Here is a 12,944-nt window from a genome sequence, read left to right as displayed (position 1 = left end):
AAATTCAGTTTCTTAAATGATCTTTCAAAAAATATTACTCAGTCTCTTAAATGATCTTTCTCTCCAGGTTCTCTATCTATGCTTAGTCTAGAGAAGCAAAACAGAGATTTGAGAAATAGTCCCAATCTTACATATCAGTTTTTGAGTGAGTCTTATCTCTTTTTCTGAAACCAATTCCCCAGGCTTCTACGTCAACACTTAGGAAAACTGAGAGAAAATTACTAGCAGTTTCTCCATCTAAGGGCTGCCCCCGCCAGAACTGCACAGAACAATTTCATATACTTTCACTGACACTCTGGTTCTGCTGGATTAAATCCAACCTGGGGTTCGGAATGTTTCACAAGAAGGGATACAAACTCAACTTGAATTTAACGAAAAATTCTGGGAACAGCTAGTGTCTTTTAAAATACAGATAGATGTAACATTCCCTTTTGAAATTACAGATAAAGTTGAGAATTGTCCTTCATTGGAGTGCGTTATTAATTACAGAACTTAGAACATTTTTTCCCAATATATTATAAATATAAGTGGAGTGTAGAAGTACCTGCGAAATTTACTGCACATTTTCCTAAGTTATTAAATAAATGCTTTTCAGTGTCTGAGGAAATTAAAAGACATTATTTCAAAAATAAAGGTAGCAGTTAAGAAAAAGCAAAGCATGCACATCTATTTAATATGAAGACAGAAAGTACATACAGTGAAAGATTAACAGTTGGGACCCCCAGGTGAAGGGTATATGGGTGTTCACTGTATGATTTTTTCCCCAATTTTTCCATAGGTTTGGAGTTTTATATATAAAGAGTTGAGGGAAGGCTAAAGTCAACAGTTTTAACTTACTACTCGGTCTGATGACTTACTTCAACCTAACATCTAGCTCACGATTTAATTACTTCATTACCATACATGCCTCATGACAGATGCTCTTGTATACACAATTCAGGTAAAACTGCCTTAAGTCCACCCAGCGTCACTGTCTGTCTAAAAATAAAGCAGCTTGGAAAGCCTGGAGGGAACCCTGAGAGACAGGCTGGTCTCTCAAGCAATTGCTGAAGAGTTGAGCGGTTTCTTCTGAAGTTCAAGAGAACACTACCTAGGAATGTTATCACCGCCTCGTTCTACAATTCGCTCAAGTGAATCCTGCTAAATCTTTGCTCCTCTCACGAGTCAGCTCTACTGCTATTAGTGGAAACTATTTATGAAGTGAACTTTATGTCTACATTTCTAATCATCTTGCAGTGCAATATTAGGCACTGACCTCTCGGTCGCTAACCCGATCAAACTGGGGTCCCTAAATCCAAACACGCACACACAGCGTGTCTTCCAGCACACAAAAAACTTTAAAAGTAGACAACCCATTGTTATCTCTTTGGTTTACTTCCTCGCTTAAAAACAAACACAAAAAAAAACCAAACCCAGATGACTACCATATACGCTGATAAATGATTTTCGTGTAACTGTGTTTTCTACAAAGACACTGGATTTGAAGTGAGTGAATCGCTGAGTCCCGCGATGAGACAGGGTCTGCCTTTTGCTCTTACAATCTGGGGGCATCAGGACCATATCCCAGCTGAGCAGGCTGAGACTGCGGCGGAGTGTGGACCCGCGAGGAGGGGACGCGGAAGGGAGGGAGCGGCGACAGGCGACCCGTCCGGCGCGGGTCCCGGCGGCGCCCGGTTCCCCCGGGTTCCAGGCCGCTCGCCCCCCGCCCCTCCCCTTCGCTCCCCGCACAGCCTCTCCCGCCCCTCCCCACCCGACTCCCTCAAGTCTCCACGAACGGAAATGGGAGTCACAGCGTCGGGGACCAGCGGAAACAAAACACAGAGGCGGCCACGGGGGGGCCGCTGTGGGGGAAAAGGCCCCGGAACGAGGCCGGCCCGCGCGGGCCCGCGTTCCCCTCCTCCCCGGAGGCCGCACTCACCCACTCTGGAATCGGCCCTGTTGCCCCCGCCCGCACTCCAGAGCCGGCTAAGAACGGCAGCGGCGCGGGCTCCACGTGCAGTGTCTCTCCGGGTAAGACCTGCAGCTCCCGCGACTACAAGTGTGAGGCCCCAGGGCCCTTCCCGCGGAATCGGCGCTGAGAAGCCCCAACCCCCCTCCCGCCTCCCAGGCACCTCCGGGTCCAGGACTACAACTCCCAGCAGGGTGCGCAAAACGAACGCCCAAGGCAACGGAGGCTCACGAGGCACAAGGAAGCACAACGCCCCAATCCGCTCTGTTTTACATAGTCTCACTTTCCCTGCACCATTATACACCTCGATAACCCTAACGAACAGGACGCTGACTCGAAGGGGAGCTTGAACTAGGGGAAAGGCCAGTCAAAGGGCGCATGCGTACAGAGCAAGGTTTCAAGGAGGGGAAAAAGAACGGGTCAAATTAGGGGAAGAAAAGATGGCGGAGGCTTTGCCAGGGGACCCGGAAGCACTTACCCTCCACTTCCTCCTCCTGTGTGGCTTCTGTCTCACCTAGACCCGTCCGGTCGCAGACTGTCTCCGAGACGCTTCCTGTCCGGTGAGCGTCGACCGACTGAAACGGCGGCCCATAATGCATTGCGATGGCGGGTAGGCGTGTGGGGGCGGAGCCAGGGCCGGAAGTAGAGCGGTGGCGGTGGCGGCGGAGGCTTTGGCAGCTCGGGACTGAGTGCAAGGTGACTGGGAGGGTAGCTAGATCAGCGTGGCCTCTTGGGACTCCAGTTCTGGGTTTCTTCACGAGGCCTGGGCTGCCTCTCACCTTTACTAGGAGAGAGCAGCTCTGTGTCCTGGATACCTGCGCTGCCTGGCCCGGGGTCACAGCTGACCTCTACGTTTCTAGACCTGGGAGTTTGCCTAGACCCAGAAATAAGATCGATACCCTCTCTGAGGGCTAATGGGGCGGCGCGGGGGTAAGGGAGGCCTGGGGGTCTCGGGCCCGCATCCTGGTTGGGGCAACCCAAGGTCAGGCGCGCGGGAGAGGTTTTCGGCCAGGCCTACCCGGGCGCACGGGACCGTCTAAGCTACTTAGGCAGAACGGGCACCATAAGAGGGAAAAGAATAGTTACAATCTTGAAAGTTTGCATCCCACCTAAAAACGATGATAGTGCTAACACTTCGTTAGGCGACTTTATGGATTGTTCTTAGGAATATGCACTGACGAGGCAGCGAACCTACTAACCTATGGCCGGTCAGTCATCACTATAAATAGGAGAACCATGCCCCCGCCCACGACGAGGCCTCTGCTCAGACTAGTGTTTTCTTACTGTTGCCTTTCCCAGTCTTTCTGATCATGTCAGACGCTATCATATTCTCTTGTGGCACCCGATGGTACTGGAATGGATAATTTATGGCAGGTGGTATTTCACAGCTATTTGTGACTGTCTTCTGCGTGTCAGTGGACAATACGCATTCACTGATCAGTGAAAAAAATGAAAATGATTAAAGGAGAAGGAACAAGTTTTGATATGAGATTATGTGTTCGTTCTTTGGATGAGTTCGTAGAACTTATAAGGGAGAGGAGAACTGTTGAATACTGTGTATAGATTTGGAGTTCAGGATGAATACTAAAATTAGAAATGCGATTAGGGAATCATAGGCACTTAGATAATTGAAACAATGAAAGTGAAGTTTACCCATGTTGTAGCAGGAATAACATCTGCAGTCAGACTTAGAGCAAATTAACTGTGTGACTATGTGCAGCTTCACCTTTCTTAGATATAGTTTTATCATATGTAAAGCAGGGATAAGAACACTTTCTTCTAACTCTTTTAAGAGTATTGCTGTAAGGGTACAAGGAGAGGATATATATGGAAGTACTTTACACAGTATATAGGGCCGAGCAAATGTTGGGTGAACTTATTGCTGAATGTTAAGCATGTCCTTAGTTTGCTAGAAAGGAAAGTAGGCATTGAGTTGCACAATTTTTTGTTTTTTTTTTACATATTTGTGTTAAGTTAGATTTTGCTGTGTAACTTTGACCAGATAATGCTAATCCTCAGTTTCTGTATGTTTAAACATAGGAATGCTAATAAGTGGCACATGACCTTATGAAAGGTCATTTGTTGTTTGCTTGTAGCCTTTTCTCAAGTGTTTTTCCCTAATGGGGTATAAAAGTGATATGTTATGAATTCTTTAATTTCTTCAAATACTTTGCTTTCATTCAGGTGAAGCATATTTTGATTGTATTGATTGTAGGATTTCTTTTTTTTTTTTTTTTTTTTTGAGACAGAGTTTCGCTCTTGTTGCCCAGGCTGGAGTGCAATGGCACGATCTTGGCTCACCGCAACCTCTGCCTCCTGGGTTCAAGCATTCTCCTACCTGAGCCCCTCCAAGTACCTGAGACTACAGGCACTCACCACCACACCTGGCTGTTTTGGTTTTTTTTAGAGATGAGGTCACACTATGTTGCCTAGGCTGGTCTTGAATTTCTGGGCTCAAGTGATCCTCCTGCCTTGGCCTCCCAAAGTGCTGGGATTACAGGCATCAGCCACTGCACCTGGCTCATTGTAGGATTTCTTTTGATAATTTTTACATGCCATTCCAGAGTTTGTCAACCCTGGCATTATTGACATTTTGACCAGATAATTCTTGTGGGTGAGAGGGCTGTTATTGTCGTTATAGAGTGTTTGGCAGCATTCCTGGCTTTGTACTCATTATAGGCCAGTAGCACTCAGCTTGGTGAGAACAACCAAAAATGTCTAAAGACATTGCCAGATGTCTCCATGGAGGGAAAATCTCACCTCTTCCCCCACCCCCAACCCCATTTTGAGAACTATTGTGCTACTCTACAGTTTTCTAGCTAGTGCTTCTCAAACTGTCAGTGGTAAAGGGCCATTCTCACACCCGCTCTTGTGGACACTTTTGAGTACAGTGAAAATGAATTACAAAAGAAATGAAATTTAAAAAACAAAACAATGAAGTCACTTAAAATACAACGTCTAATTTTTTAGAGACAGGTTCTCTCCATGTTTCCCAGTCTGGTCTTGAACTCCTGAGTTCAAACAATCCTGCCTCCTCAGCCTCCCAAGGTTCTGGGATTACAGGCATGAGCCACCACACCCGGTTCATAAGCTCTATTTTTTTTATTTTTAAATTCAGCAAACAAATTACCTCTTGAGTCGTTATAAGTTTCTAAATGCTTATTTCTAATTTCTTTGTTTGTTTTGAGACAGGCTCTTGCTCTGTAGGCCAGGCTGGAGTGCAGTGGTGTGATCCTGGCTCACTGCAACCTCCACTTCCCAGGTTCAAGTGATTCTCCTGCCTCAGCCTCCCGAGTAGCTGGGATGACAGGTGTGCCCATGCCTGGCTAATTTTTTTTTTTTTTTTTTTTAATAATAGAGACAGGGTTTCACCATGTTGGCCAGGCTGGTTTCAAACTCCTGGCCTCAAGTGATTCTCCCATCTCAGCCTCCCAAAGTGCTGGGAGGTGAGCCACCTCGCCTGACCTCTAAATACTTATATCTAATTTCTGTATTACTTTAGACCAATAACATAGCGTGTATACTTCCACTAGTCCTATTATGACTTAGTAGAAGTCCAGTGTCAACACGATGATGACTGGTATTGTCATTAGGAAATTTGGGAAGGCATGGAAGCATGTTAGCATATCAGGTTTTCACTCGAAGATTCAGAAATTTTACCAGCCAGGGCAATATGGCAAGACCTTGTCTCTACAAAAAAATAAAAGTAAACATTAGCCTGGTGTGATGGCACACAAGTGTGCTCCCATCTGCTTGGGAGGCTAAGGTGGAAGGATTGCATGAGTCCAGGAGGTCGAGGCTATAACGAGCTGTGTTCAGCCTGGGCAACAGAGTGAGACCCTGTCTCAAAAAAAAAAAAATGATTCAGAAATTTTACCAGGCTGTGGTGCATTGTGAGCATTTTGTCACCATTCCAATATGGGGTTTGGCAAGCCCTGTCAATGTATAGACTCGGCCTTGATCTGAGAAAAATGTATTCTTCTAATTATTTATGGTCTCTCACTCCTTTTTTTTTTTTTTTACCTTTTGAGTTGGAGTCTTGCCCTGTCATCCAGGCTGGAGTGCAGTGGTGTGATCTGGGCTCCCTGCAACCTCCACCTCCTTAGTTCAAGCGATTCTCCTGCCTGAGCCTCCCAAGTAGCTGGGATTAATTTATTTTTGTATTTTTAGTGGAGACAGAGTTTCACCATGTTGGACAGGCTGGTCTCAAACCTCTGACCTCAAGTGATCTACCTGCCTTGGCCTCCCAAAGTGCTAGGATTACACACACAAGCCACCACGCTTGGCCCTCTTTATTCCTTTTCTTCTAGAATTCCTGTTTACACCTATTTGTTGTAATTTGGAATACTTTTTGCATTTGATCTTTAAATCACTAAAGTAAATCTCAACAGGGATTGTCCTCTACTGAAATGTTTTAGTTAGAAAATAATATATTTTAGCTTAAGGAAGTCTTGGGATTCGAAAGTCTTTAAGTCCTTATTTTTTATTTTGTTTTTTTTTTTGATACGGAGTTTTGCTCTCGTTGCCCAGGCTGGAGTGTAATGGCATGATTTTGGCCCACTGTAACCTCTGCTTCCCGGGTTCGAGCGATTCTTCAGCCTCAGCCTCCCGAGTAGCTGGGATTACAGGCGTGCCCCACCACGCCCAGCTAATTTTTGTATTTTTAGTAGAGACGGGGTTTCTCTATGTTGGTCAGACTGGTCTCGAACTCCCGACCTCAGGTGATCTGCCCGCCTCGACCTCCCAAAGTGCTGGGATTACAGGCATGAGCCACAGCACCTGGCCATAAGTCCTTGTTTATAAAGTTCAGGCTTCCATCTCCTTCACCAATTTATTTCACTGGTAAAATTGGACTGCCAGCCCCTCCCCCGTGTCATGCACAGCTCATTTGGTCTGGCTGCTGTTTTTCTTTGCTGGTTCTTCTGGACTTTGATTTAGTTGTTACAGTATTCTTAAACGGCTGGAATCCTGTTGTAACGGACAGAGCAGTTTCTCCCTCTATGGGCCTGAGAAGTCCACGCTTTCAGGTTATCATGCCTGGCTGAAGCATGGGAAACCTTGTACATCAGTTTGGGGACCAGTGTGTTTTTCCTGTTAGGAGTGGACAGTGTTGCAACAGTCTACCTCTACTGTTTTCTCTGATCCAAGACTAAGTTCAAGGGAGAAGAAATACCTCACCTCACATTTTGTGCTCTAACCTTGATGAAGCTTCAGGCCTGAGTTTTTAACTGTTCCTATATCCCAGGGACTTTTGGTTAAGACCTAAAAATCTTGCAATGGGGAATGAGGAGGAGAAGGGAACTGTGGTCAGGTATAGACTGAGATCTGATAATGATGTAATTCTGTAGCAATTAGTAGAATTTGAATCTCATGATATATTTAGAGGTGATTTCTGATAAGTATATTAACATTTCTGATGCTTGTTTTCAGTAACAGAATCAGCATGATTCTTCAGAGGCTCTTCAGGTTCTCCTCTATCATTCGGTCAGCAGTCTCGGTCCATTTTCGGAGGAACATTGGTGTTACCGCAGTAGCATTTAATAAGGAACTTGATCCTGTACAGAAACTCTTTGTGGACAAGATTAGAGAATACAAATCTAAGCGACAGTAAGTGAATAAATAACTACAGTGTAAATATAAATATTCAAAGTATGTAAGCTCCAAGGTGGTAATAAAAAATGACGTGGTATTTGAAAGTGTCAGACCTTCACTGAGCTCGTCTCTGACACAGAGGTTCATTAGGTGCCCTCAGAAAAGAAGGTAAGGATCTTGATTTTTTTAAGTCATAAACTGTATCTTCCTCGTACTAGTTATAAGGGAAAATCCTATTAAATCTATTGCCATTTCAAATATATCCTTACTGTAATGTCATATATTATAAACCACATCAATTCATAGAAATACAGAGGGTCTTGGAAATCATTTAGCAGCTAAGTTTGAAAGAAGTAACTCCCTTAGACATTAATTAGCCTAAGATCATAAAACTAATTGGGGAAAAATGTATTATCATAGTATATTTTAGCCCTCAATTTAGTGGCCTTTCTGTGACCTCGTAATTTGGGAGAAATGTATAAGCACAGCTCTTTTTTTTAAAACGCTGTTTCCATAGTTAAGATCTCTGAGAATATATATTAAAGGACAAAAGACTCTGAAATGACATAATGTAAGTCCAAGAAAAACAACTGTAGAACCCTAGTTTTGGAAATGAATGACCACCTTAGCCGTCATCAGGTCCAAAGCCGAAGTCTTAGGAAGAGTGATGTGCATCAATTCATAGTTCCATTTTCTTTCACATAGTTGTCTACTGTGTGTAAAGCACTTGGCTGTTAACTGTGATGGGCCACAGGGCATGTTTTTGCAATATTCTTAAAGTCTGACAGGAGTAGAAAGCTAGTAAGCAAATAAATACAATATAAGGTAAAATGAGTTAGGTGCTAAGATAGGGAAACGTTGAGTGCTTGGGGAGTTCATAGGAAAGAATACTCCTTTCCAGCTAGAGGCATTTTAGAGGCTTTTTGGAAGGCAGTGTTTGGGTATTCATCCCTCTTGAGAATCTCATGGACAACTGTGGATCATCTTCCCAGTTTAAAGAAACAAACATGAAGAATTTACTTACATGATTTTGCTTATAGCATGAAATGGTTCTCAAACCCACAAGAGGCCTTCAGTAGACACTAAACCCAGGGGTTTACGCTAGGTTCTAAAGATCAGTGTATGAAGGTTGGACAGATAAATGAGGGTAGGAGGAGAGTATCTTTTAGGAGGAAAGAATGGTGTGAACTAAGGCATGAAAACTAGAAAGCACAAGATACATTTGGTGAATGGTATAATTCTGTTTCCCTGAAGTATAGGGTGTATGAAGAGTATAAGGATGGTATAGGGTTAGAATGAGGGATTATGGAAGGCCTTGATTATAGACTGAGCAAGTAAGATATGTGGTAGGCATTCATGAGAAATTAAAGCTTTTTGAACATGACTGTGGGGATGGAAGATTACTCTGAATTAGGAGGATAACTTAGGTTTGAAATGGGAAGAGAGCAAAGATAGATATGTTAGCAAAATGTAACCTAAACATTAGTTGATGAGAACCTTGACTTTATAGCAGTGATAATGTAAAAGTGACAGAGTCAAGACATTGAAACACTGATGACTGGTTTTGGTGAGCTGCTGGAGAGGAAGAGGAGAGGGAACAATAAAAGAAAACCGACTTTTGAGGCGAGGTAACTAACAAAGGTGTTACTGTTGCCAAAACTGAGGAGAAATAGTGAAGGGATTAAAAATGTAGTAAGTTACTATGTGCTTTGACAACCCTATAGATGTTACCCCAGTTTTATATATGGGAAAACCAAGGCTGACAGTTAGAATTTGCCAAAAATCATACTATGAAGTAACCAGATGTACAGGACTCGTCAGGGAATTTTGAGTGTCTTCTGTCCAAATGTGGTGTTACGTTATAGTATTGATGCTGTTTGCATCATTTTAACTGTCCTTAAAAGCCTATCTAGTAAGAAGTGAATTCTTAGGTGTACCCGAAATCTAAGGAGTCTTGTTTGTGGGTCATTGATTCGTTTGTGCAAACACATACTTGGAGAGTTCTGAGGATAGACCCTGGGCTGGTATCCAGTACTGCCACTAATGAGCTCTATGACCTCAGGCAGGTTTACCTTCTGTAGGACAGTTTTCTCTTACTAAAATGGCGATGATGATAGTACTTACCCATTTCATAGGATATTATAAAAATTAAATCATTCAGTACATTAGCGTGCCTAGTATTTGCTAGTGAAATGAACAAGTGTCTTCTGAGTGACTGCTTTGTCCCAGTCACCATGTCACCATGTGAGAGCCTAGGGATATAGTAATAAACAAGATAAGCAGCAAGACTTACATTCATTTGAGGAGGTAGATGATTTCTGGCCTCTTTTTATCACAAGAGTGCATATTAAAGTTAAAATAGCCATCATCCATCAGTAACCAGTATTAGAGTATCTAGTTGAAGGATCTATTTAGAACCACACTGTCCATTTCGGTTGCCATTATCCATGAGACTATTCAAATTCTAATTACAATTAAATGTATATATAAATTCAGTTTCTCATTTTCTCATACATGTTAGCTCTATTTCTAGCGCTCAATAGCCAGATATGGCTAGTGGCTACCATATTGGACAACACAGATAATATTTCTAACATCACAAAAAGTTCTATTGGACAGTGCTAATCTGAAAGAAAATTGGATCTCTAACAAGAAACATTGTTAACAAGTTCTTAAATTGGAGCCACCTATGTATTTTTTTGTGCACGTTCTTTAACTTAAATAAGACTCTATACTTTGATCATAGGCATGTGTAAAAATGTTATTACCCTTGAAGGAATTTTCACGTGTACATTTTTTTTTTACGTTTAGAATATTGTTCATTGCCAGGTAGGCAGTAATATTTATGACAAAAACAGAAGAATTTCTTCAAATAATTAATTAGACCCAATTGGCCCTGCTGCTGGTCCATGATGCTATATTTATTTTCCCAAACTGCACACATCTAATTTTGTCATTTTATTGCTTAGCAAATAAAATAAAATACAAACTCCCAGGCCTAACATTCCAGGCCTCTCATGATCTGGGGTTTGTTAATTTTTCCATCTAGACTCCTTAGCATTCCCCACATATAGCCAATCCTTTACCACCTCTATGTCTTTGCTTTTTCCATCTTAGAAGGTCTCAAAATAAACCCTGGCCCCAAATGCCTGATGTTTCTCAAATGCCACCTTTTTAAAATGAAATTTTCCCTGATTAGCTTAGCAAAAGTGATCTCTTCCTCAACTTGAATAGCTTTTTGTTAAACCATGTCTTTGAAGCTCACCACATCACTCCTTTACAGCATAAATATTTATAAACATGTAATTTTTTTCTTCTAAATTGCAAAATCTCTGAGGGTAGGAAATAATTTGCTTCTTTAATAGAACCCCTATTGTAGAAACTTAAAAGTTACTAAGTTCTTTAAAAGCCATTTAGTGATGGCTGACTTAAAGCAAATGATAATAGTAGATAATAATTGAGTATTCACTGTGTGCTGGGCACTGTGCTTAGAGGTATGTGTGCGTTTACACCCTTGTTTGGTAGGAACTTCATGTTTAGATGTGGAAACTAAAATTTAGAGGCTCTGTGCCTTGCTCAGGTTTACACAGTTGCTGAATAGTTGAACTTACACTCAAATGGAACCAGTCTTTGACTCCAGAGCCCGTAGACTTAATGATACATCTTATTGGAACTTAGACCCTGAGAAATTCTGACTTAGTGTCTGTGATACTAAGAAACCTTGAATGTTAGAGATTTGTTTGAAGTTACCTCATTTATGTGAAACCTCATCATAATAAAATAGTTTGAATTGAAATTGAAGTGGAAATACTTCTTTTCTTTCTGAAGTTTTTTCTTCGACTACATGAATGCTTTAAAAAGGTCTGTTGGCTGGGTGTGGTGGCTCACGCCCGTAATCCCAGCACTTTGGGAGGCCGAGGCGGGCGAATTACAAGGTCAGGTGATCAAGACCATCCTGGTCAACATGGTGAAACCCCCTCTCTACTAAAAATACAAAAATTAGCTGGGTGTGGTGGCGGCGCCTGTAGTCCCAGCTACTCAGGAGGTTGAGGCAGGAGAATCACTTGAACCAGGGAGTTAGAGGTTGCAGAGAGCCAAGATCGTGCCACTGCACTCTAGCCTGGCGACCAAGCAAGACTCCGTCTCAAAAAAGAAAACAAAAAAAAGATCTATTGAAATGTGGTGAAGAGTAATTTTGTTTTAGTAAACTAGTACATAAAATTAATTTTTGTTTGCTCATTTACTTAACAGGACATCTGGAGGACCTGTTGATACTGGTCCAGAGTATCAGCAAGAGCTGGAGAAGGAGCTTTTTAAGCTCAAGCAAATGTTTGGTAAAGCAGACATGAATACATTTCCCACCTTCAAATTTGAAGGTACATCTTGTGAATCACAGATTCATTCTTGTGGGGGATAAGTGAAGAATATTTACCCTTACTTGGATTTTTGGAGAATCGAATGACAGTGTTAACGTGAATTTATTAGGACCATGATGTGTGCCTGAGAAGCTGCCGGCTAAATATTTGCCATTAGAATAAGAGCAGTATAGGAAATCACATAACATAGCGATTAAATGGTGGGGATCTGAAATTGAATTGCCTGATCCTGAATCCTGACAATCACTTTCAGTTGTGTAATCTTGAGTAATTAACTGTTGCATATTTCCTCATCTGACAGTTGGGGAGAATTATAGTATCTTCTGCATATGTAGTTAAATGACATAATATATGCAAAGTCAATTAATGGAATGCGTGGCTCATAGAAAGTGTTGCATAAATGTTTAGCTATATTTCTATGTAAATGTTTACAAACAGTAGATATTTACTAACAAAATCAGAAGATTGATGAGTTAAATCTTGAGCATTTTACATAATCCATTTTCCTGCAGTATAGCTAAGCTTGACCCTTTTTTTCCCTTCTTCTTAGATCCCAAATTTGAAGTCATCGAAAAACCCCAGGCCTGAAGAAATAAAGTAAAATTAATCTGGTAATTTGTCATGGGTTAGCTGTACAACTAGTTAGATGTTTCAGAATAAACATGCATTTCATAACTGTCAAATGTTCTTTTAATTCTGAGTCCAAATAAATTATTTGGTGATGTTGAGTGTGTTCTTGATGAGTTAAGTGCTGTGTGTTACGGATGTTTTTAGATCCTTTCATTTGGTTATAATTAAGCAGATGAAGACCTTGGATAAATTGGGCACAACTCGCCCATAACCCTACTTGTCGTGGAGGGATGTTACCCTTCCTTTAGAACATGAAGAAATGGTTTATAAATTCTTTGTCATAGCTTTCTCAGAAATCTGAGTGTAATTTTTTTATATGTCCTGGAACATCTATTGTGTTTTAACTTTGATCTCCTCAAATGTTAAATAATTTTCTCCTAGTAACCCAGGTCCCTCAT

At 41.8% G+C, this 12,944-nt stretch overlaps 2 protein-coding genes across 17 annotated transcripts in view; one reads left to right on the top strand and one right to left on the bottom strand.

Annotated features, from left to right (window-relative positions):
• The window catches only part of GABPA (GA binding protein transcription factor, alpha subunit 60kDa), a 37,705-nt gene extending 35,155 nt beyond the window's left edge, over positions 1–2,550 (bottom strand). The window contains exons 1-2 of one of the 3 annotated variants that reach the window (XM_011988419.1): positions 1,776–1,876; positions 545–598 (exon numbers count right to left, since the gene is read on the bottom strand). The gene's annotated coding sequence lies outside the window, so the exon portion shown is untranslated. Of the gene's footprint in view, positions 1–544; positions 599–1,775; positions 1,877–1,918 lie in introns of those variants that run through there. The other 2 variants (XM_011988418.1, XM_011988416.1) reach the window with 2 other exon arrangements.
• ATP5J (ATP synthase, H+ transporting, mitochondrial Fo complex, subunit F6) lies at positions 1,824–12,644 on the top strand. 14 transcript variants are annotated; one of them, XM_011988432.1, is made up of 5 exons: positions 2,585–2,644; positions 3,114–3,156; positions 7,385–7,555; positions 11,792–11,916; positions 12,467–12,644. In XM_011988432.1, exons 3-5 carry the CDS (start codon positions 7,392–7,394, stop codon positions 12,502–12,504), a joined length of 327 nt encoding a protein of 108 aa, XP_011843822.1. In that variant the 5' UTR covers positions 2,585–2,644; positions 3,114–3,156; positions 7,385–7,391; the 3' UTR covers positions 12,505–12,644. The 14 variants fall into 14 exon arrangements, with proteins under 14 accessions (XP_011843818.1, XP_011843820.1, XP_011843819.1 ...); XM_011988428.1 differs by lacking the exons at positions 2,585–2,644; positions 3,114–3,156 and adding an exon at positions 1,824–2,508; XM_011988430.1 differs by lacking the exons at positions 2,585–2,644; positions 3,114–3,156 and adding an exon at positions 1,843–2,010.
• Positions 12,645–12,944: the final 300 nt, after the last annotated feature.

The sequence above is a fragment of the Mandrillus leucophaeus genome, unplaced genomic scaffold (assembly GCF_000951045.1).
Source record: "Mandrillus leucophaeus isolate KB7577 unplaced genomic scaffold, Mleu.le_1.0 Scaffold33, whole genome shotgun sequence".
Lineage (NCBI taxonomy): Eukaryota > Metazoa > Chordata > Mammalia > Primates > Cercopithecidae > Mandrillus > Mandrillus leucophaeus.
This window is presented reverse-complemented; position numbering and strand designations above follow the sequence as displayed.